Below are 27,461 nucleotides of genomic sequence, written 5' to 3'. Positions count from 1 at the left end.
GACACAGAAATGTTTTGTATTTTTTGTGATCAAATTTTTATTTTATTTTTTGTTCACATAGCTGGAGGATTGAACAAGCATGTCCTGCACAGTACTATTGTGCAGCTAATTCCAATGTACATTTGAACTGCCCAACAAGAGGTTCTTATTTGTTCCTCCAGTTAAGAATTTCTCCTACTCCCCACCCCCACCCTACATGGCCCACAGGTTGAACAAGTATAGACAGGGCAAATACATTAGTATATAAAATACTAAAAAAAACTAAACAAAGCAAATACAGGTACAAAACCGCAGAGAAAGGAAATAGATCATAATAATCAGTAAGTATTTATGATGTTAATAGCATGATTTAAGTTTCTTCAGGGCTGTGGCTATAAGATATCAAGCATGTTTTCTTTTGCCCCATTGGTTCGAGCTATAGAGTTCCAAGGAGATCGTGTCCATTAGTGTGAGGATCCATTGTGAAACTTCTAATTTATGGGGAGGTTTCCATCTTATGCCAGCAGCGTTTTTGCAGCTGTCAGCCCCAAGAGTAAGAGTCTTCTTTGTGGCATCGTCAACCCGATCGCTGAATCATCATTCAACCTTAAAATATTAGGCAAGAGGGGGATAAGAATTCCCATTACCTCAGATAGTACTTGTGAAACTCTGAACCAAAAATAATTCACATCTGGACTCTCCCACATCATGTGCATATATGTTCCCAGTTTGTTGTTGTTAGTATGCAGATGAGGGTAGTACAGAGCTGGAGTTGATAGTTATAATTTTGTGATGAGAGAGAGACATTTTCCCAAACTCTTTTCCAATTGAACGACTGCTGCCAATTTTCAACATTCCAGACGGTAGACACACCCGTTGGCGGGTGGATTCTCTGAACTTCTTATACAAATAGGGCACAAAACCCTCACATTTAGGAACATTAGTTATATGATTAAAGAGTGTATGTACAGGTGGAGTATTTTTCCACGGAACCCCCTGTGCTTGAATGACTGCCCTTAATTGTAAATAAAAAAAGAAAGAAAATGATGGTAAACCATAACTGTTCTTGAGATCTTCAAATGATCTTAAACCCTCATTATTAAATATATCAGAAAAAGTATGGATGCCACAGCTGGACCAAGATATAAAGACCAAGGGTTTGCGCTCCAAGCACGATGACATATTTTTAAAGATTGGTGTATGTGTATGCCATCTTTCCAATTTCTTCGGCTTGCTTCTATATGTAAATAGAGTTAGATATGATAGGACCACATTTTGACTGGTAGTATTTGTTGGACAAACCACTAAACAGAAATTAATTTAATGTATTGGGGGTAATTATACTTTGTTCCATCATAAGCCATGGGATATACTCTTCTTGGGAAAACCATCTCTCAAGTGAGCGAATGGCAAAAGATATGTGATATAACTATAACTTGGTAATTCAAATCTGGGGAGGGGAGGAATCAATTGGCATAACGACTACATTTGGGAGAAAAGGCATTAAAAAGCAACACAAAATGTGCAATGATATGAGACCAACAGCTATATTTTTAAAGATGTGTTTTCACATCAGACGTGTCACATTACTCCTCTCTGACATGTGTTTGAATTTGAAATGATACTCTTCTCTGTGTCGCACCACGTTTAACCACTTAAACCCCAGCCAGCATCCGTGTTGTGGGGAAATCTTTCGTAGAAAATAGCAGATCGACAAGCTCACAACGCATTGTGTTGAGACCCATCGTGGGATGGTCGATCAGCTTCAGCAAAAGTTTTCCCCACAATAACAGAAAACTGAAAATATAGTAGTGTAGAGCCCTGAGGAACTCTGCTTAACCATATAGGGTTTAAGTGTTTAAGAGTGGGGTCTGGGTCCTTAAGTTTGTTCCAGGGGATCCCCAGCAAAAATAAGGAACAGTTTCAGGTAATAAGCCCCATTTTATACAGGTGTGACTATAGTTGAAATTGGCTTGCTACCTTGTAGGACTGAACACATACGTGTGTGTGTGTGTGTGTGTGTGTGTGTGTGTGTGTGTGTGTGTGTGTGTGTGTGTGTATATATATATATATATATATATATATAGAGAGAGAGAGAGAGAGAGAGAGAGAGAGAGAGAGAGAGAGAGAGAGAGAGAGAGAGAGAGAGAGAGAGAGAAAGATACTGTATATATATTTAGATATATATATTTCTTCTTTTTTTTATCTCTTTTCTCTTTTTTTTCATGGCTGGCTGATCCGAGGCAATTGTAACACAGTGACCAGGGTCAACAATGTGTTTCAATGCAAGCAGATTATTTGTCTGGGATTACATACTTTTATGTAATTAGTTTTATAGTTAGTAAATGAACATATTTCACTACATTTCACTACATTTCTTAGTGATGTGATTTTATACTTAGTGATGTGATTTGAGATAGTGTGTTAATATGACTTATTTTCACAGTGTTACAATTGCCCCCAACCACAGTTACAATTGCCCCCATCAAGGGGGCAGTTGCAACACTCTGACTTATTGCATTAAAAGTAATATTTTAGTCTTGTCCTTACTAGTGAAAGCTTATAAATGGTATTAGTAATTAGGGCACATATATATGTTTCTTAAAACAAAAGATGACCCTACTTAGTTACTTTCCAACACTGCTAATAATACAACACTGACTGATGGAGGGCGGCTAATCGGCTATTAGACTCAGAGACTGTGAGTCACAGTCACATTCTGTGACTGATTGGACACCTGTTGTTGTCATGGGAAGGCGCCATCTGAGCACAACGACGAAACGTTACGTATGCGTTGTATACTAGCCTGGTTCCAGACGAATTGCATTGCATAGTGTTTATTGTCTGGCCACGCGAGGCTAGTTGTATATACTGCAGGTCACATCAAACGTTACGTAGGCGTTGTATACTGTAGGTCACATCAAACGCGTGTGACATCACGAGCCAGCATGGTGGTGGCACCCTTTGTGTCGCTCTGCAGCAGCAGAGACACAAAGGCTTGTTTGTTGTGCAACTTAATTGCAGCTCTTTAGTGTCGCTCTAACAAACACGCATATAGGGACCGGGTTGTGGTGCGTTCATTAAGACATTCTTGCAGGGATTGGGGCGAGAGAGAGAGAGAGAGAGAGAGAGAGAGAGAGAGAGAGAGAGAGAGAGAGAGAGAGAGAGAGAGAGGAGCGAGCGAGCGAGCGAGCGAGCGAGAGAGAGAGAGAGAGAGAGAGAGAGAGTGAGTTAGGGAGGGAGGGAGGGAGGGAGGGAGGGAGAGAGAGAGAGAACGAGGGAGAGAGAGAGAGAGAGAGAGAACGAGGGAGAGAGAGAGAGAGAGAGAGAGAGAGAGAGAGAGAGCGAGAGAGAGAGAGAGAGAGAGAGAGAGAGAGAGAGAGAGCGAGAGCGCGAGCTATAGGCTTTACATAATTACATCCATGCTTTTCCACGTGAAATGTCCCTTTAAAAGCGCTCTTTCTTAGGTCACAGCGAGGCACAGCATCATCAGCGGCTGGATAGGAGTGAGGGGCTGGTCTCAGTGGTCTGTGGTGGTCTCTCTCTCTCTCTTCTACACTTTATATACGGAGTCTAGATCATCCAGGATGGTTTCGTCGCACCCTTTACCGGAGGGCTTCACGGAGTTCGATGTGTTCTCGCTGGGATCGTGTCTGCTCGTGGAGGGTGAGTGAGTATTTGATGGAATTCGTCCAAAAAAACCTCGCCGGGGTTGTTGTATATGTTGTTTAACCTACTGGACCTGTAATCTGTCTGCACAGCTGTCTGTGTCACCAGGATAAGCATCCGCGCGATTTCTGCACACACAACCGTGCACGATCACGTTGATCAGTGATAATATCAACACAAACGTGCATCGATCTTTTCGAACAGGGGGACATGCACGTTGCGCAAGCATCGCTGCGCGCACTGTCTGTGATCGAGAGGCGGTAACCGGAAACATCGCCCCAAAACACGCTCGCCCCCCATTTTTTTTCAAACAGCGGTTCTTGTATTCTGGCTATTGTTTTACTGAGGATAAGGTTAGAAATAAGTTTAGGGTTAGCCATAGTTTGACTGAGGTTAAGTTTAGAAATAGGGTTAGGTTTTGGCACCGTTTTACTGAGGTTACGCTTAGGAATAAGGTTAGGTTTTAGGCATAGGGTTACGTTTAGGAATACCAGGTGCATACCGCCGGATTTGCGCCCGGGGCGACTTTGTTTTGGGGCGAGCGTTTTGGTATTCGATCAAGGCTATACATATTGTGTCAAATTAATTGTCTGGTTCTTTCTTATGGGTTTTAAATGTTCTTTTTTTCCACAGGTCTTCTAGGTTTCCTCCTCAATGCGGTCACGGTCGTTGCTTTCTTCAAGATCAGAGAGCTGAGAACGCCCAGTAACCTCCTGGTGTTCAGCCTGGCCCTGGCTGACATGGGCATCTCTGGGAACGCCACCATCGCCGCCTTCTCCAGCTTTCTGAGGTGAGTGACGTCACCTGTATATGCATTGTAGCGGTTCATGATGACCAGTGGTGTAAGAACAAAGTAACTAAGTACATTTACTCAAGTAGGCCTACTGTACTTATAAGTAGGCTACAGTTTTGAGGTTTTTTTTTTTTTACTTTACTGGAGTATTTCCAATTTTCAGTACTTTTACTTCTATTCCACTACACCTCAGAGGCAAATATCATATTTTTTTACTCCGCTACAATTATATGAAAACTTTAGTTAGTTACTTTGTAGATTTTGCTTATTATTACAAAACATACATTATCCCCTTCAGCCCTATATACATTTCGTCCATTTGAAAATAGCAGATCTACAAGCTCACAATGCATCGCAATGCGCGAGCTTGTAGATCTGCTATTTTCAAAGGATTTGTATACATTTTATACATTTGAAAACTTGTGAATTGGGACATTCTGCATAATATGGACCTGGAAGTCATCAATCATTGTCTTCGATAGTTGCTATGTTGATGAATTGAATACATATAGGACCACAATGGAAACAAGTCCCCAGGACCTTTTCCGCATGTTATCCTTCTAGCCTTAATGTCTGACTGTACCACGTGCTGTTTACATTTATGACTGATAAAGTATTCAATCAATCAATCAATCAACGGCTATGTAATCAATCATGTTTATGCCTTATTGTCAATAACGCAGTGGTTCTGAAACAGTTTATTTTCAAGGACCCCGCCATAATTCTGAGAGTGTACAAATGGATTGGTTCCATTTGGTTCCTTCCTTTTGAGTGTCAGACCTGTAAGGGTCCTTTTTTGAACACCCTCAAATTTGAGGCATTCCTGGACCCAGTGTTGCAATACTGAATTGGAACGTGGTTGCACTCTATTTTAATGACGTGACGCGCACGTCGCTTAACACCTACACTACAGGTCACACAGTGGACAATTGATATGCATCTAGGCTCATTCCTATGTTAATCCACCTGGTGTGAGTCGGGAGCCTTTGTAAACTTTGTTGAGGTGTGAATTTAAAGTTGTTTTAAATCTATGCATGTGCCTGCGCGTGCTCCTGGTCAAATAGGTTCCTGCACGGCGTGCAAGGCCCACTTTTGAGAACCACTGAAATAAGGCAATCAATAAGGCATGTACAACAATGCGTTATTGATCAATCACACTCTCTATTCAAACTAAATGATCAATAATGCCAGGAACAAACCAAGCGGCCCCATGCTCTGTAAAAGAACATGATTATACAGTAGTTTGTTACCAATATCATTATCATAATAGGTGGATGAGAGATCAAGAATCAAGACGGTTTATTTGTCACTACTCGTACTCATACAGATACAAGAAGCTAAATGCAAGTATTTGAGGTCCTCAAAAGCGCTTTCCCACAAAATAATGAAAAAACATCACATGGATGCACCTGGGACGTATCATCAGTGTTGTAGCCTGGGGTCAATAGGTGTTTCGGGTCTCGCAACATAAACCCTCGCCCAGGTGACCCAGCCGAGGTTGATCAAGCCCCGACTTACATCCCAGGTAGCTACCCCCGGACAGTCCTCTTAGGGTAAGACAGTGCCACTCAATGTCCAGAACTACTCTGCCGGGACTGGGGGAGAAGAGAGGCTCTGGCACGTGGAGGGACTAGGCTCTGTGGATGGCCTCCTGGCCGGGCTCCTCCTCCGTCTCACCAGGTCCAGGACCTGAGCGTTGCACCAGACTCCCCCGCTCCAAACATTTCATTCTGGCGTGATGGTTTCTTGGCCTGTGGTGGTACTGCAGGCTACACTTGCGGCTTGCTTGAATGGCCCTCCTTAAAGGCCTCACCGTGGATTTGTTGGGCTTCTTCCTCACGGACACCATAAAGAAAACTTTAAATTTGACATGAAATGGAAATTTGCCTTTGGCACACTGACAAACAGTATGACAGTAATAATAACTAAGATAAAAAGAAGAAGCCTTCAACAAGTATCCACATCAGTATAACATAATAATGGCAAGAGGGGGGGAAATAATAAGTGTTTAATAAGGCATAAGGCAGATAAAAATGCAATAATTTTGTCTGCAGAAAACAATAAAGCAGCAATAACAGTACCTGTTATAACAGTACCTGTATGTTTTATACTAAAGCAGCAGATAGTCACAGAAGTAGTCACGTCAACATAACAAATGTGCAAGATGTAAGATGTTGTCCTAGGTTGGTGTTCATGGAGTGTTACAGTTCAACAAGAATCAGTTGGTGTTTTACCCATGGATCATTACTTATTCTGATTCATCACGCAAAGATGAATGCATGAACTAATTGGTGAATCCTTCTCTAACTGCAGGTACTGGCCCTACGGCTCAGATGGATGTCAAATGCACGGATTCCAGGGTTTCCTCACAGCTCTTGCTAGCCTCCACTTCATCGCTGCTGTGGCATGGGACAGATACCACCAGTACTGCACTAGTAAGTGAGCTGATACTATCTGTACTGCACTAGTAAGTGTCCAGAATGATACCATCTGTATTGCACTAATAAGTGAGCTGATACCACCAGTACTGCACCAGTAAGTGTCTGCAATGATACCATCTGTATTGCACTAGTAAGTTCCAGAATGATATCATCTGTACTGCGCTAGTAAGTGAGCAGATACCACCAGTACTGCACTAGTAAGTGAGCAGATATAACATCATTACTGTACTTGTAAGTGACTAGTAGTAGTGGGTCAGGTGGTAGAGCGGCTGCTTTGGAATCGTGAAGTTTGCGGTTCGATCCCCTGGGTTAGTGGCAAAGTGTCCTTGAGTAACACACTGAACCCCTAACGGCTCCTGATGATGATGGGCAGGTCTGTTCCATAGCATGGTTTCTATGTGTGAATGTACCTGTATGTGTGAATGTAAAGCAAAATGTAAAGTGCTTTGGATAAAAAGCTTGATATAATCTTTGCACCATTTAGCATTAAAGTGAGCAGATAACATCAGTAGTGCACTAGTAAGCATTGGTGGGAAGTAACTAAGTACATAAACTTAAGTACTGTACTTTAAGTACAATTTTGAGGTATTTTTTACTTTACTTCCAAATTCCAATACTTTTACTTCTACTCCACTAAATCTCGGCTCCAAATACTGTACTTTTAACTCCACTACATTTAATTGAAAACTTTAGTTACTTGTTACTTAGCAGATATACATTATTACACTATAAAACATACATTAACCACTTTAGCCCTATTCTATACATAGGCTATTTGAAAATAGCCGATCTACAAGCTCACAACGCGACGCGTTGTGAGCTTGTAGATCTGCTATTTTCAAACATTTTTGTACTTTCACTTTTGGTACTTTAAGTACATTTTGATACCAATACTTTTGTACTTTTACTCAAGTAAATTTTCAATTACTTAAGTAAAAAACATTTGAGTACTTTTTCCACCACTGCTAGTAAGTGACCTCAGCTAGCTCTCACTGACCAGTCAGGAATGTAAATGACCTGCATTTCTATAGCGCCTTTATCCACAGAGCTTTACATTCACCCATTCACACACCCAACGGCAGGGGAAACCATGTAGGCGTGCGACAGATAATCAAACTAATTGATTATTACAAAAAGGTTATATACTGTATTCTATTCTTAAAGCTACGAGCTTGCAGATCTGTTATTTTCAACATTTTTGCATGACATTGTTGCGCAAAAAATATGAAATACTGCTTAAGTGATTAATCGATTCGAGGCGGCGAGAGATTAATGTATATCCCGCCGCCCGGGGATATGTACCCAACAATGGTAATGGTTGTAACAGCAACAAACACACACACAGTCTACACAGTCAACACATTGTCAAACCACTCTCTGGAATGCTCTGCCCGAGGACATTCGCCACGCTGACTCCATTCTATCTTTTAAATGACATATATATGCTCCAGAAAGCATTCCTGTAAACAGCCTTTTCTTTGAATCATTATCTTTTGCTCATGGCTATTTCTTGTTCAATTGGTATTAGCTCATTTTATTTTCACTTGTTAAATTACCTTTGTGAAATTCTGTTTTTTTTCCTGTTTTTTATTGTGTATGTTTGTGCAGCACTTTGTGACTCATGTTTAGAAAAGTGCTATGTAAGTTATTATTATTATTACTCCTACCACATGCAACCAAACAGGCAGGCACTCCAGGCAGGCACTCCCCCACACACACACACACACACACACACACACACGCGCGCGCGCGCGCACACACACGATAATGTATCTTCTTAACCCACTTAACCTCTGACCGGTCTAAAAACAGTAGCTCCATTCAACAGTAAATTCCCAGCTCAAATCACTTGAACCCCTCACCCCTACACACACTTTGTTGACGCTTTGTGAGCTTGTAAATCAGCTATTTTCTTTTTTTTTTATGTATGGAATTGTTTTAGATTCATAATGACTTTTTTTTTTTTTTTGTACTTTAATTGAATCTTTTTAAATCTTTTGAAATAATTATTTTTGTTTGGTGGGGAAAAAAAGGGTGAAAAAAAGATATTTACTCACAACCCATACAAACCCTGTAACTCAAAAATGGGTCGTGACCCATTGTTTGGGATCCACTGGCCTAGTATGACATGCTCAGAATAGGGACGCTAGTTAATGATTATGAGCAGAGAAACAAATATTGATGAAATACACGAGAACCTGCCAGGAGGACTGATAAACGGAAACTATTTACACACAGACAACACAGAAGCCGTGTAGCTGTTATGCTGCCAAGGGTGAACAATGGAGACCATTTTTACTGTTTATAGTAGGGTTTGTTATTGTAAATGTGGTAGAAGGAAAGGGAAGTGGTGTAATTGCTGCGACCCCCACAGCTCACAATTTTCATATCGTTGCTGTCCAAAGGCATTTCTTTTCAGGAAATGGAAAAAATAAGCTGTGTTCCAATGGATCCAATGTAGTTATTAGTTAGTCACAAGCTCTTCTTAATACTTTTCATTGGTTCAATATTTATAAAACCCGCAGACACGCTTAACCATTCTCGCTTTGAATTCGTTTAATGGAGTCGTTCACCCAAAAAAGGACTTATTTTCTATCAAGTACACACCCCATGAAGCCTTGAATTCATGGAGATTCTTTTGTTTTGTTTGTCACATTCCTGAACCAACAATTTGATGACAACAAATTATTGGTTTAGGAATGCGACAAAAATCTCCATGAATTCAAGACTTCACAGGGTGTGCAATTGATAGAAAATAAGTCATGTTTTGGGTGAACTACTCCTTTAACCAAACAATATCACTTACACCACCTTAACCTGCAATCCATACAGTATATTATATTGAAACATGGATTCTATGAGGTATTAAAGCAGATAACGTGTGCGTTTCTCAGGGACAAAGTTGCAGTGGAGCAGTGCCATCACTCTGACCGTATTCATCTGGCTGTTCACGGCGTTCTGGGCCGCCATGCCCGTCCTCGGCTGGGGAGAGTACGACTACGAACCGCTCAGGACCTGCTGCACTCTGGACATCAGCAAGGGAGACAGGTAATATCTACAGTCAGTGGTTCTCAACAGTGGTGTCATGGGGGCCACACGGGGTAGGACGGCGTGTGGCATGTTTTTCACTCGCAAGGTACGGCACAGTACAGTGCACGCATGTGCACGCTAGAACGCGCCCCCCGTAGATTCACAAACCAAGTACCCAAATAGCTACTTTGTATGACAGGTTTACAAGTGAGTGTGAAAATGTGTCCTCACTCCTTGCATCTATAGGCTACACGGTAAGCAACACAGCGTCTTGGCCTCAGTAGCCGCTGCTGCCAGTATCCTATCTGCACGCAGCAATGCGTGAAGAGAAAGATACTCGTTCAAAGGAAACTTTTAGTTTCTGCTCTATAATTCATGGCATTCCTTGAATTTGTATTTGTTTAAAAAGACTAAAACTAAGCTAAAAACATTTCCTATACAAACATTCCTACTTTAAGGTAAAATGAAATGCGTGCGGTGTGCACATGCCGTGCGCACGTGCCGTCATTAGAATACCGTCCTGCCGGGGAAAAAATCACCAAATTGATACATATTAGCCTGCGGACTGCCTGTTGGAAAAGATACCCCATAAGAGAAGATCTTTGCAGCTATAGCAGTGTTTCGCGACCATTTGATTTCAAGGACGCCCATTTTGATATGCATTAGCATTTCTCACTGGGACCCTAATCTACACCGTACAATCATCAATGTCAGCTATGTTCATTTAACTGTGAGAGCATACAAATGGTGAAGAAAAAAAGAGGTCTCCCTAGAACCCCCTCATGGAGCCCTGGGGGGCAGTATAAAAGAAAGAAAACAGCTCACGCACAACTGGGCTTCAGTTGAAACATAGTTTTTGTTTTATTTTCTTTATTGTGTGAGCTGTTTTCTTCCTTTTTGTAAGTCATTGTGTTTTCTGCTCAGAAGCTGCCTAAGGTGGGTTTTGATGTGCGTGTTCCTCCTCCTCGTCAATATCTACAGTATATGTACACACAACAATGTGGTTAACAATACACCATTCATAGAGCACATACGATAAACCGTATATACTGTACACAATGCAGGGCTTACGGCACTCTGTCAAATCAGACAAGTGACCTAGATTTATAGGCTTCTAACCCCCCACCGGCCACCACACGCATACACACACGTCACAGACAGAAAAGATGTTGATTATACGACCTACAGTGCAGGGGCCTCTAACCCCTGCACTGTAGGTCGTATAATCAACATCTTTTTCCCCCTGGATTCCTTGGATCATGACACAATTTATAGACCCTGTTTGTGTCAGATTACATTTTATGTCACAATGCGTTTTAACCAAAACACACTTTTTGCTACTATTTGTAAAGATTTTGTCCAAAACTCACAGAAATCGCTACACATTATTTCAGGGGTCATGTGATCAAAATATGAGTCTGAATTGTCTGATCCCATTCCAATTGGCTAAGATTCCCTTCCAAAGTTTGCGGGCCCTGGGTAGGCAACCCGGCCTGGCGGAGACCTGTTTCTAGTTCCATGTTGTATTTAAATTATCCATCTAATTTCAACTAGTGGGTCCTAATTGTGCTGTTTCTTCAGCCGTTTTACTTTGCCTCTCTCTTGGCCAGCTCTTAATCTTATACAAACTTGTATTCTTTATCTGTGTCTTGCTGCTTGTGTGTTGTCCCATACGTGTTATCCCTGGATCATTTTTAGAGCTTTCGTGCTCCAGACTGTATGACTGTACATTTTGGGAGGCATCAGTCTGTCTCGCAAAACTATTATTATAGTAACCGTTATACAACCTTAACGGTAGTGTGTTTGTGTCCTCAACAGGAACTATGTGTCGTACCTGATCCCCATGGCCATCTGCAACAGCGCCATCCCCATGTTTGTTGTCATGACCTCCTACCAGGCCATCGCTCAGAGATTCAAGAAGACCGGAGACCCCAGGGTAAGATTTACCATACAGTGTCCATTACAGCAGATTAGACCACACAATGGTATATACTATATTACATATCAACACTGTACTGCCTCATCAAAGTTGGTACGGTGACTTTATACATTGTCAGACACGTGAATGTGTCCTTATATTATCATCACTGTAACTAAGTACAGCTCAAGTGGAGGAGGGTTTTTTTAAAAGATATTTTTGGGGGCTTTTATGCCTTTATTTGACAGGACAGTAGGCTGACAGGAAATGGGAAGAGAGGTGGGGGGGGTGACACACAGCAAAGGTCGTCGGGATCGGGAGTCGAACCCGCGACACGCTGGATTACCAGCATACGTGGTATGCGTCTGACTGCGTCATTCTAATCAATGATGAAATGATGAAAAAACTGCAAAGTTGGAGCTACGTGGTTTGACCAACAGTTTTTGAGGATCCAATGAAGTTAGGAGGTTTAGTCAGAAGCGCTTTTTAATACTTTTCATTTGTTGTATTTATAAAACCCACACACAGACGTAAAGGGTGTTCGATAGCTCTGATTTATTTAGAAAAAATAATAATTGAAAAATGGAGTTAGCTGGTTTCTGCCCGTCAGCGACGATATACTAAATGATCACAGTAACAAGGACATAAAGAGAGTTAAAGGTATACTACTGAGTATAATAAAGGATATTCCATTTTTCTTGGAATGGAGCTGAGGTGTTCTCCATGTACTGAATCATTATATCAAAGTAGAAACATGAAGTATTGACAGTACATGAGAACATGAGCCAGGAGTAACATACATACATACATACATCATGGCTAGAGGGACGGTGTTTTGTGTTGGGTATGTACTGTATGAGGCCAGTAGTGAAAAGGTCATTGTACACAATAGACACAATATGGATGTCCTCAGAGACTGAGGCATACTGCTGCACTTTACATTGCATAAGGCCCTTACTTAGTGAAGAGACGTGTCTCTGAGCTGTCCAGAGACACTTCTAGTCCAAGCACAAAGGCATCTATGCTGTAGACATACAGATAATGTTGTCTATAGCGTTACATAACTACCAAGTTGTTGATGTTCTTACTTTCGTTTTTTTTGTATAACCACTTAAAACCCTCTATACCATTGGTTCTCAAAGTGGGGTCCGGGGACCCCCAGGGGTACTTGAGGTGGTTCCAGGGGGTCCCCAGCTAAATGATGGCTAGGAACCAAATGGACCCTTATGGGTCTGTAACTCTGAAAGCGTACAAATGGAACCAAATGGACCCTAACGGGTCCATTTGGTTCCATTTGTACACTCTCAGAGTTAAATTAATATTGATTTTACAATAAAATTTGGGGTCCCAGAGATAGAAATGCCATTAAATGGGGGTCCGTAGCCTAATGCATGTCAAACTGGGGGGTCCTTGAAATTAAAATGGTTGAGAATCACTGCTAGAGCCGTAAATATCTTCTCTTATGGGGGTCCCTGGCTTATCCATTCAAATGGGGGTCTGTGGGCTAATAAGTGTCAATTTGGGGGTCCTTGACATGAAAAAGTTTGAGAACCACTGCTCTATACTTAGTAAACTAATACCTAGTTGACCGGGGTCGGCTCTGTATTTGGTTCCCAAATCTCTTCACCAGAAATAGCCGAACCAGAAGCTCACACAGCGCTCTGCAAAGGGACACGTTGTGAGCTTATAGATCTGCTATTTTCTGCGATTGTTGTACTAGGGTTCAAGTGTTTAAAGAAAGGAAGAAAAGCATACGGCCCTAACTTGAACTAGTGCACATACTTTAGGCCTAGGCCTGTCACAATTATTACATAATCGCCTGATCGCAATCTTTTTTTTTAGATAATTGCAATTATCCTGCATAATCAGCATAATCGTTTCCATGTTGAAATGTATTTTCATACATTTTCAAACATGTTTGTAAAATAGTGGAAATAGCAGATTTAGGAGCTCACAACACGTCATGATGCGATGCACTGTGAGCTTGTATGTCGGCGTATAGATCATTTTTGTATGAAATTAGTCTGTTTAAGTTTTTGTTTACAAAGCGTAAAAGCCAAACATAGATGTCATTCTTTTCTGTGTTCCAATGTTCAATGCCAAAACACAACAATTAGTTAATCACAATTAGTTTTGATTAATTAAATGAATCGGCAAGTACAATTTGATGATTGTGATGATAGCCCTCCGTGGGCCATAGAATGCTGCTTGAAGGCACTGGTTGCCAGGGCACGTCTCCGATATATCTCGGTTGCTATGCTGCCTTTGTTGTTAGTGACAATGGACTCGATCGGGTCCATTGTCACCTCCGATGTGCATGAGTTTGGTTTTAGCTGCCCAGCTGCCCTTTAGACCCAGTTTATTGGCTTCCTCTTGGTAGATCTCCAAGGCTTCAAAAGAAGCTACGCTCTTTTCAAAATAGCAAAAACGGCGGATCTACAAGCTGCTATGTTAGCTTCATTGTATATCTCTGCTGTCCGGCAGAAACCAGCTAACTCCAAAGTGTTCATTTTTCAGGAAATGACAAAAACAAAACAAAAAAGTGGAGTTAGGAGGTTTAGTTCATCATCGATAAGAACAGCTGAATGGACCTCCAAGCTCACAACGAGGTTGGCGGTCAAAAGGGGGTGGAGCCTGGAGTCAGCAAAACCAGCTAACTCCACCCACCTTTGCTGGAGTTGTCTGGTTTAGCAGAAAGTTTGAGGATCCAATGGAGTTAGCTGGTTTTGTCAGAAGCACCTTTTAATGCTTTTCATTGGTTCAATATTGTTTTAATCAACACACAGACATAAAGGGTGTTCAATAGCACTGATTTATGGAGGAAAAAAATGCAAAAGCGGAAAAAAATTGTTAGCTGGTTTCTGCCCGACAGCAATGACAGTAGAGCCTTAGACTGCTGCTTTTCCTATGAGTACCTATGAGTATAAGTTCATAACATTTTGCCCCCCCCCCCCCCCCCCCCCAACCATTATCCGAGGCTTGTGACCAGCCCTCCACAATGCCAGTCAGCCCCGTGACACCACATATTTCTCTCTCCTCCGCTCTTCACGCTCCACTTGTAACGACTTGCTCTCGCCGCTGTTGGAATTTGGTACATATGTCAGTTCAAGAGCCGAGATCCTACCTGCTGCAGAAAATGTAAAATGACTGTTATAATCCATTAAGACCTGGAACGCATCTGTGTCATTTTTAGATTACTTTGGCTATTCAAAAATAGCAGATCTACAAGCTCATGGCGCGGCACCGAGTGCCGCGCCATGAGCTTGTAGATCTGCTATTTTTTTGGGAAGAATCGTGAAAATTTGTGCAAATCTTTGCATATATATTTTTTCAAAGCGAACATTTCTTACTCAAATCTTTGCTTCTCGGGGGCCCTGGAACAATAATATTTTGAGATGGGGGTCCGCGGCAATACACATAATTTTTTTTGGGGGGGGGTCCCTAACATGAAAAGGTTTTGAACACACCACTGTACCAAAATAAGTTTTTTTCTGAAAACTGATGAGGATTTAGATTTATTTTTTTTATCAGCCTTGTGTCTTAATGGGTTAATACATTATTTGTATTTAGCAATCTCTCTTTCTCTCTCCCCCCTCTTCCCCCCCCCCCCTGTAGTTCAATGCTGGCTCTCCTTTCAAGGCCATGCTGTTCTGTTGGGGTCCCTACGGAGTGCTGGCTTTCTACGCTGCTATTGAGAACGCCAACCTGGTCTCCCCCAAAATAAGGATGGTGAGTTAACGCGAAACACATAGAACAGTTGTTCTCAAAGTGGGGGTGTCCAGGGACCAGGGCCGGAGTGGGACTCCAAATCTGGCCGGGAGATACACGCCCACCCAGGCCACCCTGCGCGCGCGCAGCGCGCGCCGTTTTTTTTGGGGGGGCCCTTTTTTGGGGGGGCCTTATTTTTGGGGGGCCTTACAAAAGGGGGGCCTTTTTGGGGGTTAAAGGTAGGGGGGAGGCCCGCAGCTGCACTGAGCTGCAAGCAACACTGACTGCATTGAATTGAAATTGACTGTGGTTGGCCTGGCCTGAGCTTAGGAGAGATTTTTTTTGCTGCATCACTTAAGCGCCGCGCTGGCTGTGGATGGCTGGCCTGACCTGATATTTTTTTTTGATGCAAAAAAAAAAAAAAAAAAAAAAATTTTTTTTTTTTTAGGCAGGCCACTAGAGGGCAGGCCACCGGGAATAGTCCCGGTCCTCCCGACGGCCAATCCGGGCCTGCCAGGGACCCTCAGTGGTTCCTTGACTGGGGGTTCCAAAGGGATCCCGTACTCTTGAGTGTACAAATGGAACCAAGTGGACGCGTCATGGGTCCATCTGGTTCCATTTGTACACTCTCAGAGTTATGGAGGTACTTGAAATGAAAACGTTTGAGAACCGCTGAAGTAGAAAATGCTTTCCCAGAAAAGAATCAGTGCAGATACGTCTGTGGCCTGCTGGCAGCTGTACATAGAAAGTTGGGGCTGATTGGTCCAGATTAGCTCCAGACAGACAGACAGACAGACAGACAGACAGACAGACAGACAGACAGACACACAGACACACAGACAGGCACCCTCTCATAGACGGCTAGCCTCTTGCAAAACCAAGGTGTAAAAAAAACCATCAATGCCCAAGGCATTCAACACACATTTCACATTTACAGTTGCCGTGAGCTTTTCCATAATGACTGCAAATAGTAAATGGTGCATTTTTACACTGCCTTTTATCCAAAGCACTTTACAATGTGCATTACATTCACCCGTTCACACACACACACACACACACACACACACACACACACACACACACACACACACACACACACACACACACTCGCACACTGACGGCAGAGGAAACCATGCAAGGCACCAACCAACTCACCAGGAGCAGTTCAGTAACTAACCCCAACTCACCCCAACCCCAGGGGTATAGCTGGGGATCGAACCGGGAACCTTCCGTTTACCAAGTGGCCGCTCGACAGTAGTTAGTGCGAATAACCCTGCTCTTAACCCATTAAGACCGGGAAAGCATCTTGTCGTTTTAGAATTGAACCACTTTAACCATTATCTTATACTTCAAAAATAGCAGATATACAAGCTCATAGTGCGGCATCGAGATGCTTGTAGATCTGCTTTTTTTTGGTTGAAAAATCATGACATTTTTTGCAAATCTAATGTGCCCAAGATTCTAGTTAATGTTCGCTTTAAAAATATATATGTTCAAACTAAGATTTTCATAGCAGATCTACAAGCTCATAGCACGGCACTCGGTGCCGTGCTATGAGCTTGTATATCTGCTATTTTCAAATAGCCCAAAGTATAAAATAACGGTTAAAGTGGTTATACACAGATCCCATTCCCGGTTTTGAATGGGTTCATGGCATTTTAATCATTGACAACAATTGCCGTGCATTGCACCTCGTCTCTCCGCAGATCGCTCCTATCCTGGCAAAGACGTCGCCCACCTTCAACGCGTTCCTGTACTCCCTGGGGAACGAGAACTACCGAGGAGGCATCTGGCAGCTGCTCACCGGGGAGAAGATCAATACGCCTCAAATTGAGAACAAGTCCAAATAAACTAAAGCATGCGATCGTTACACACTCACACACTCTGTCCTGGTGGTTTATAGAAGGTACCTATACATGTTACTGTGTGTGTTTCTGTGTGTGTGTGTGTGTGTGTGTGTGTGTGTGTGTGTGTGTGTGTGTGTGTGTGCGTGTGTGTGTGTGTGTGTGTGTGTGTGTGTGTGTGTGTGTGTGTGTGTGTGTGTGTGTGTGTGTGTGTGTGTGTGCGTGCGTGCACACATAGACATGAAAGGGGGCTTGAGCCCCTGCCCTTTTACCCGTCGGAAAAAAGTGCCCTCTCCAGACTGAAAAAAATAAATAAATAAATAAAATGTAACTGCCCCTAGCGGCCTAGCGGTAAGGCCGACGGAAATGGCAGTGAATGTGCTGGATGCAGCTCAAAGTGAACTTTCCTCAGGTATTTAGTTTGTCGCCGTCCGACCTTCCTAGCCTCTGTTATTAAAGAATAACGGGCGACAATGACCAAAACTCAATCGGAAATCGTGGCCGTTTTCAAGATGTTTTGGCCATTATCTCTGGAACGGAAAGTCCAATCTGCTCAGTTCAAAGTTTGTTGGGTGCATGACTTTTAGGACATTAAGCAATGTCCTAAAAGTCAATTGAGCAAACAATGATACCTATTCGGATTTTTCGGGTTTCCGGGCCTAAAAGTATGCTAACTGTTTGTATATTAAAAAAAATCCAATAGGTGCCCTTTTGAAATTCCAGCCCCTGCCTCTCCAAATCCCTCTGCACGTCCCTGTGTGTGTGTGTGTGTGTGTGTGTGTGTGTGTGTGTGTGTGTGTGTGTGTGTGTGTGTGTGTGTGTGTGTGTGTGTGTGTGTGTGTGTGTGTGTGTGTGTGTGTGTGTGTGTGTGTGTGTGTGTGTGTTGTATCCTGTACAGTGGTAACCATTGTTAAAGTCCCAGATAGTACAGTACTTTACATTCACAACCCGGACAATATTATTGTCCATCATTACTGTAGCAGCCACTGCAGAAGATTCAACAAAATTGTAAATGTTTAACCTTTGGGGTTTTTTTGTATTTTTTTGTATTCATGACTACTGCTCAAACCTTCCTTTGATCATTTAAAAGACCATTCCGGTGTCATTTCTTGTCGTCGTCTAGTCAAGAATCAAGAAGTTTTATTTGTCACTCACTCATACAGCAGTGAAATATTGGTGCGGTATTTACACACAGCTTTTAGGCCATTTTAACCACATTAACCCTGGCGTCTGTTTGGGTCAGGTCAAGTCATTGTTGGCTAAACATCACTGTGTGGTTAATAATTCATGGACAATTGAATTTTAAAATCGATCAAATGTTTTAAACATCATGTTTAAAACACATGATAATGCAACTTTGACAACAACGACAAAAAGATTGTGTGGTGCACTATCTATATTAGCTCAAGCTAGTTGCTCTGCAGGTAGATTTTCATATATCGTACTGAACTTAATGGAATCAAAAATCTAAAGGAACTACAACATGCTTTGGAAAATGGTCAGCAGTCATGTTAATTATACCTGGAGTTGCAGTCAGTGCTGGGCTAAACATGACAGACCACCGGTATGGCCCTTTTTAAGTTTTCAAATAGGTCCTTTAAGTTTTCAAGACGAAAACAATTCCTTTTGGTGTGGCTAAGCAGTGTTGCAGTAGTTCACTCTGCAGTGCAAAGTGGGACTTGTACAGTGTCTATATCTGTAAGTGCACTTCTATGGACACTGTGGAGATTAGTGTTGTCCTTGTTATAACTGTTATTTCGTGCTGACACCAGTTTAGTATTATTTATTGACTGTAGAAAATTATTGTGTCACCCAAGAGTCCAAATATTTCTCAGTTTCAAGGCTGAGACAGGGGCAATTATTTAAGAATATAGTCTCACTCAAACACACCAACATGTTTTCTAAACATCATGATAAAACATGAATTTCACCCAGATATTATACCCTATGTTGCATTATTCAAACATTCTTAGATATATAATGAAGGAAAACTAATGATGTCTATTCCATGGAGGCAGCCGTATGGTCACTGTTCATTGTGTGACAACATATATCCTGTAAAACCAAAGGTCCAAGCTGAACCGTGAAAAATGTATAATCCTCAAGACAAGAGGGGCTTTCATGAAGCACACTGCTGTGATTCCAGGTCTGGTAGATTACTGCGTAAAGGGAGGAGATGAATTGGACATGCTAAAAACAAACGGAGAATATTCACGGTTTTCCATTTGAAAGACACTAGGCTGTCTTTGATGTTCCCAATACTGGTTCTCTACGCTATAGGTAGAAGTAATTACCTATAACTTCATGATCCACTGCAATATTTGGTCTTGACATTTAACCCATTTAGACCGGGAAAGCATCTGATTGTCATTTTCAGATTTCTTTGGCTATTCAAAAATAGCAGATACACAAGCTCATAGCACGGCACCGAGTGCCGCGCTATGAACTTGTCGATCTGCTATTTTTTTTTAAAATCATGACAATTTGTGCAAATCTTTGAATAAATATAGGTCTTAATGGGTTAATTGGGTCAAAGTTTGCTTACTCATTAACAGCCATGAAACCGTTATAGACTTTATATGAGACAAAGGCCGTTTTATGACAGCACTGTACTTGCCTTTTGACAACATGAATACTATCGTCCCTATTCTGGGCATTTGATAATCGGTGAACATTTGGCCCAAAAAGAAAAGCAGATCTACAAGCTCACAATGTGTCACGTTGTGACCTTGTAGATCGGCTATTTTTTGCCGAAGAGATTTGGTGTAAGAGGAGGCCAAGTACTGACCCCTGGGCGACCCTGGTCAACAAAGTATATAAGGTTTACGTGTTCAATTCTATGTTTACACTGAATGTGCATTATATCAACATCATGTTACCTCACAGAAATACCTCAGAAATACAACAGTAGCCTACACATACTTCTCATAAATACTTTCTTAAAGCCTCACTATGTAACTTTTTTTAAATGAATAAAATGTAATTTTGTCCAATCTGTATGGCAGAGTATGTTAATACAATATTAACTTATACAATTGGGGTGGTTGTATTTTGTCTCCCTGCTATACTATTTATATATTTATATTTATTTACATTGTGTCAAAGGTCATGTCTAGACACAGGATCTGACGCAAATATTGACCTGATGGTCAAGATTCAAGCAGGCGGGCTCTATTAGCTCAATGGTGAAAATGTTGGCACTTGTGCAGGAAAGCGGGTTCAAATCCGGGGTGAAAGAGGAGAGTTACATAGTGCTGCTTTAAGTTATTGTCTGACCATAGGTTGAACAATACCGTAGTACATAGCCATGGTTATCATATAATCAACACTTAGAGCATTCAGTAGGTTTTAATAACCAGGCGAGAACAATGTTGCGGCTTTGCATTAATGTGCCCAAGCCAGTGAAGAATGTGCTCAAACGTACGGTGGAATATAACAATGTACTAACGAGACCACCGTCGATGCAGCTGAGCTGGAGCAGAAAGGGGCAACTTGTTTTAGCGCATACTTTTACAAATCCCTCTTTCGAAAATCAGTACAGTCGCATGAATGCGATTAGTGACATCATAATCAGGTGCCCCTTATAACACAAACACAGACTCATTGACACGAGCGTGCACGCACGGGCACACACAACATTATCGTTAAAGCATAGTACAGAAATCTCAGTAAACTATTAATACTTAACTTGGCACCATAGACTGATTTGTGCAAATACAACATTTCCTTATACTGTTTATGATTTGACCATATATGTCGTATATATAGTATGTATTTTGTGCAGTGAAGTACCCCTGAGAAATCTGTAACTCTTTCCGATTGTAATGTTCAAGGCTGAAATTCTTGGACATTTTTCATTCCTTTTTGTTGTGTTGAAATCGTTCCCTTTCAAATTGGGTTAGCGTATGTATGGTTGTCATATCAAATGTATGGAACCACAGATTCTTATCAATAAATAAATAAATCATGAAAATGTTGTGTTTTTCTATGTGGACAAAATCCTTTCATTTATCTAGCTCTAAGGATGATGTAGGTATAAGTGGTATTGACTAATAATAAAGTATTCAAACAACATAGGCCTACATGGAGGATTTCAATTACCCTAAAGATACCTCGAAATCTGAGCAGGCTGAGCACCTTCATGTTGAGTGCAGGATGAACCCCTCTAGTCAGTATCTCACCTACTTAAACCAGGGGTTCCCAAAGTTGGGGTCGCGGGACACTGACGGTGAGGTCGTGAAATTATTTTGGGCCATTAAAAAAAAGTAATAATAATAAAAAAGAATTCAACAGAATGAATGAAATACAATCTAAAAATGATTACAAATAGTACATTTTACCCATCTCAATAGGTACTGTAAATGTGATTGATTGAATTATATATTAACACGATTATTAACAGTAGGCCTACAAGTAGTAGGCCTACAGTACAGTTTATGTGCAAGTTTATGTGCATATTGACCTCCAGGTTAGGTGGGGTCGCGAGTCAATGGCCGCATTATTTTGGGGTCGCGGGCTGAAAAGTTTGGGAACCCATGTGTAACCCAGGCTTGAAATTACCCTGCCTGAATTTAAAATAATTCATGGGATTAAATAAGTTAATTTTAGTTGACTTATAAAGTGCTAAAAACGATTAAAAATGCCTTTTGTAATACACACATTTAAGTTATACAAGTATACCTAAAATGTTGCTCTACAAGTCTGTTTAAAATGCAAAACAAGCTATATACATGAAAGGAAAAAAAAGTTGCCAAACAAACAACAAGGTGCCTTACAGGTTTCTGCAAAAGGTTAAAACTACCTGGCTCTACCTGTTGATTGCCTCCCCAAGTGGCCAATCAGTGAGCCTGTGAGCCTTTTATGACCAGCCCACTAGTGATACTTCCTGTTACTATATAAGCAGAGAACTTCCTTTTCAGAAAAACATGGTGGTTCTTCATGTGCTGTTGTTTACACAGACACAATCTTTTGCAATCCACTTGGTAAGACTAAAAAATGATCTTCCAAATCAAATCATCCACATTCCTAATGTTGTTGGACAACTTCTGATTTGTATATTGTGTCATTTAAACTTTGTAGAACAGTGTGAGACCAAGGTGTGCAAATCACTGACCAGCCAGGTGATTTTGCAGTGTGTGCCCATTCATTCATTGATCAGCGGTGAGTGAGACAATGTATAACTGTTTGGTTGATTTAACTCAGCTGATGGTTATGTTAAGAGTGTTATAGCCACAAGTTGGCAGGATTTATTTTGTATTTATGTTACATGCTGAAACACTGTGATTATTGTATTGTTTGTTACTGAAGGAACATGCTGTTTAAAACACACACATGTAGCATTTTGGGTTATAGTGATTGAAGAGGTAATATTTAGTGCATCTTTCACCTGTTGCTAGCCAGGGGAGAGATATTAAGCACGTTTGAGCCATAAACACCTCCAAGTTACTTCTCAAAACAACCTTTGTGGACATTTGAAGTGTACTTTATATACAATTTACCTCATTTCATTGTAAAAGTTAAAGGAGAATTTGATAGTATTTTTATTTTTGTAAAAAGAACAGTTCATTGAATGTTCAATACTTGAAAGATTGTGAAAGAAAATAAGCGCTTTAAAAGGTTTTCAATGTATATTGAAGTACATGATTACTAAAGAGAACATGATTAAGCTAATTAATACAAGTTAAAAAGTGTTGATTGTTGCTATGTCATGGGGATTTATAAACATGATCTACACAGAGTGTGTGTGTGTGTGTGTGTGTGTGTGTGTGTGTGTGTGTGTGTGTGTGTGTGTGAATAACACAAGCTATTGGGTCTTGTCTGACCTATTACAGGTCAGGTTTTTAGCGGCGCTAGCCGCTCTATACCTTTAGGTATAGAGCGGATATTAGCCCTCTATGCCTGGCTTTTGCGTCAACGTTCTGATTGGTCAGGTGCGCCAACGTTCTGATTGGTCAGGTGCGTCAACGTTCTGATTGGTCAGGTGCGTCAACGTTCTGATTGGTCAGGTGCGCCAAAGTTGTGATTGGTCACTATTCATGACATCACTATGATGTCATGAATATAGAATTCGATGTCTATATAAACGATGACAATGACTTCATCTTATTATTCATTTGGCTAAAGTCTCCATCTAGGTAAGTTATTTAAAGTTAATATGACGAATAGAAAGAGAAAGATACAAGAACAGATGAAGGGTGAATGTATAGAAAGTCTGAGTTCGGGACCCAGTCATCCGTTATGACAGAATGGTTTGATAGAGACGATCGAGAATCCAAGAGTCCGTTAAGGTTCTGATTGGTCAGGCCCGTCAAGGTTCTGATTGGTCAGGCCCGTCAAGGTTCTGATTGGTCAGGCCCGTCAAGGTTGTGATTTGTCAGGCAAGGGGACTATTCATGACATCACTATGATGTCAAGGTTTATTTTTTATTTCCTCATGTTTTTTTTTGTATATATTTTTATTTGGCTAAAGTCTCCTTCTAGGTAAGTTATTTAAAGTTAGATCCTCAATTTAACTTTATCTGTCGTCGACGCTCTGATTGGTCAGACCCGTCAACAAAGTGATTGGTCAAGCTTCACATGACACATGGCTATAAACACATTATAAACACATATCGATGACATAATGTATTCAAAGGCGCCGCTACCTTCACACAGGGTGTGATTTTTTATTATTGGGTGATTCTGATTCCAACCATCATCATCTCCTGGAGTGCTTCATGTGGAGAAGAGGACAGTGCTTCCCTTCCATTCACTGAAGAGCCCAGGTGCATGTGAGACTCCACAGTCTCCATACCCATCTTCAACGATCCCCAGATCTAGATTCCCAGTTCATACTGGGTGGCGAGCTAACCAACCTACGAGTCTGGACACTGATGGTGATTCCCCTCCCTCACGGATTGTGTGGTAGGATCAATCAGAACACTGTCACGATTCAGATAAAGGGCCCCAACGAGAACACAAACCTAAAACTTTGGGAACAAAGGGTTTTCATATCTTTTGCCGGCTTTTCTTTTTGTTTATTATTTTCCATATGCTGCAGCTGTTGTACATTTCCATTGTTGTGTGTAATAATAAGTGGCCACCACAATCCAATTCATCATTGTCTGTCATTATTGATATGCAACACTGGCTCTTAAAAACACTAGAGTTTTCTGATATTAGCCCAGATATTGACATAAACACTATTGACTACTACTTACCTGTTTTCTCTATTACTAGTTCCGTAACTAGGGGTTACACATGACTTAGACCAATCAATAGTCTGATAAAACGTGATAATGTCCTATAGAGACACACGGCCGGAAACGGAAGGCCTACAAATTCACGCCCACTTTTGAGATAGCGCCGCTACTCGGGGTCCGTTAGAACGATGAACTGCAGCTCTCAATGCATTCCCTATGAGAGGATATGAGAGTTAGCCTACTTTTAAAAATATTCCTACATTAACTGGAGACGATATTGATTTAAATAAAAATATGTTTCCAAATGTATGGAGTGTCTTTGTCAACATATCTTCTTGTTTTCTTAATAGTTGAAGTGTTTCACATTTAATTTGCCACTTTAACGAGTTACCCATAATGTTAACACAGCAGAGGGTAGACGGCAGACAGACAAGTTGTCGCATTTCAGTGACATCACTGCCTTTACGAGCACGGAGCGCGCCGAGTGCTGACCAGTGGTGTACCCACTGTAGAGACAGGACAGGCGGTTGCCTGCCCAACTAAGATCTCGCCTCCCCTAAAAAAAATAAAAAAAACAACCCGAAAATGTGTCATTGTGCGCTTAATGTCCTCAAAGTCACACATCCAACAAGCTTTGAACTGAGCACATTGAACCTTCTGTACCAGAGATAATGACCAAAACATATTAAAAACGGACACTTTCGCCAGTTTTCTGGGTATTGAAAACCTCAAGGGATGCGTCCGTGACGTATATACCATGCGACCACTCTGATGCTAGCGGTTTTGACATACTGATGGAGTATATTATAGTATATTGTGGGCAGGGGCGCCGTTGTTTGTGCGCGACCCTGGGGGCTGATGGCTGGGTGGGGGTGTTACATTCCTGCCTATTGTTCTATAGGTGTTAACGGCCGGCTCGTTGAATGCGTCGCGGCCGTCCCGGCACCATTTAAACCTTCAGAGAGCTGCTTTGCCTATAGTCATGGAAATGAGATTGGGCCCCGATCTGAGGGTCTCATCAGTTGAGCGTGGGGGCTGTGGACCCGGCGCCCCCACGTGATCGGCGCCCTTGATTGTGGGTAGTATATCGAGATGACAGATATGGGACATTAAAAAGGATACATTAAACAAATGGGACAGTTTATTAGAACACAAAAAAAATTGCTACAGCTTCAGTAGTTAACAAGTGAAATTACGGTATTTTACAATGCCTCTCATAGAGATTGCATTGAGAGCTGCAGTTCATCGTTCTAACGGACCCCGAGTGTCAAAAGTGGGCGTGAATTTGTAGGCCTTCCGCTTCCGGCCGTGTGTGTCTATTCAGTGCATTGACATTATCCGAAATGGGTGAATCTGAACTCTGGTCAGGGTAAGAGGGGGTTGGGGTTAATCCCGGTGGGATACAGCCCTTGCTTTCAGGTCAAACGGTGGGGGTTAGAAAGGCTTAGATAGGCTTTCCTGACAATGAGAGAAGATACATTCTGATGCGATGCTAGAGTGCGGACTAGCCGACAGACACCAACTCCTGGATTCCTGGATCTCTGCCCTCCTTTCCAGCATCAGGGTTATGAGCTCTACAGTGTTGTTCGCTCCGCTGTCACGCCGCAGTGTGTGTATGCATACACACAGAAAAAAAAAGGTGCCAAGTCTGCCAACTAGAACCAAAACTGGTTCTTCAGAGTGATGCCATAGCATAGAAGAACCATTTTTGGTTCCAGAAAGAACCTTTCAGACCATTTATTTGAATGGTTTTATAAAGAACCTAAACCCCTTAAACCGTATAAACATCATCAACCGGTTGACATGTGTTTGTCGAAAATGGCAGGTCTACAAGATCACAACGCGTCGATGAATAGTTCAAAGGTTCCTCAAAGAACTTTGGCAAAAAAAGGTTCTCTAGAAGTAGATGAAGAACACGAAGAACCGTTCACTAGATCAAATGGTTCTTTAGTAGTTAAGGTAGGGTAAGTGATATGTTTTGGTCAAAACAAAAAGTTTTTTTGTTAAAAGGCTAAAGCACTATATTGCGATAGTAATCATTGCTATAGAGTGTTTGTTTCAGTAACAGGAGTCTCTATGTCTCTCCAGCTCTTTAATAAACAGGAAAAAAAATCAGGTAGGTGACAAAATGTCAGCCAATCAGGAGAGAGCACACATTTATCACCTTTGTGTTCCAGTTCAGATTTTGTCTGCTCATTTCTTTGTATTGTGTCATCGCTTCCAATTTCACTTGTTTAATTTGTATCCTGACTGAGTTTTCCATCCTGATTGGATCAAATTGAAAACGCATTTTCTGTTTGATAAAGTGCTAGAGAGACATGGAGACTCCTGTTACTGAACAAACACTCTATTGCAATGAGTACATAGAGCTATTTAATACTTATTGTAAGCAAAGAAAATCCCTTACCCTACCTTTAATGGTTCTTTGTGGAACCATATAGCCTTTTTAAAAAACATAATTTTTCCGTGTGTTGGTGGTGCGCCTCTTTCCCTTCCTATAGTTGTGCCTTGGGTGGGCTGCCAGTGTCCACTTTGCTCGCCACCAGTTCCGTGTGCCTGACGCAGTTTCCTGCCGGCCTCATCCTTCTCTCCCTGACCTTGTCTGTGACCCGCGGGGAGGCCTCTATAGATTTCCACGTTTCTGATGTGGTCCTCCCATGAGACGTCATCAAGTTCCATTCATAGCATTCTTGTGTAGACGCAGTGGTGTAAAGAAGCTGAGTACATGTACTCAAACTCAAGTACTGTACTTAAGTACAATTTTGAGTATTTTACTTTACTTGAGTATTTCCAATTTTCAATACTTTGTTTTACTTCTACTCACTACATCTCAGAGGCAAATTGTTTTACTCCACTACAATTATTTGAAAACTTTAGTTACTAGTTACCTTGTAGATT

The 27,461-nt window shown here is 41.5% G+C and overlaps 1 protein-coding gene across 1 annotated transcript; it reads left to right on the top strand.

The window, feature by feature from the left end:
* The first annotated feature begins 3,297 nt into the window (after positions 1 to 3,297).
* On the top strand, positions 3,298 to 17,505 carry rgra (retinal G protein coupled receptor a). Its single transcript, XM_084076374.1, has 7 exons — positions 3,298 to 3,645; positions 4,282 to 4,438; positions 6,755 to 6,876; positions 9,777 to 9,930; positions 11,731 to 11,848; positions 15,446 to 15,559; positions 17,245 to 17,505. The coding sequence occupies exons 1-7, from the start codon at positions 3,567 to 3,569 to the stop codon at positions 17,386 to 17,388; spliced, it is 888 nt and encodes a 295-aa protein (XP_083932500.1). The 5' UTR covers positions 3,298 to 3,566; the 3' UTR covers positions 17,389 to 17,505.
* Positions 17,506 to 27,461: the final 9,956 nt, after the last annotated feature.

This window comes from Gymnoscopelus microlampas (genome assembly GCF_963454915.1).
Source record: "Gymnoscopelus microlampas genome assembly, chromosome: 13".
Taxonomy (NCBI): domain Eukaryota; kingdom Metazoa; phylum Chordata; class Actinopteri; order Myctophiformes; family Myctophidae; genus Gymnoscopelus; species Gymnoscopelus microlampas.
This window is presented reverse-complemented; position numbering and strand designations above follow the sequence as displayed.

Coding starts and splice junctions, on each gene's coding strand:
- rgra (XM_084076374.1), top strand. CDS start 3,567: ATGGTTTCGTCGCACCCTTTACCGGAGGGCTTCACGGAGTTCGATGTG. Junction 6,877..9,776: donor ATACCACCAGTACTGCACTA/GTAAGTGAGCTG, acceptor TGCGTTTCTCAG/GGACAAAGTTGCAGTGGAGC. Junction 9,931..11,730: donor GACATCAGCAAGGGAGACAG/GTAATATCTACA, acceptor TGTCCTCAACAG/GAACTATGTGTCGTACCTGA.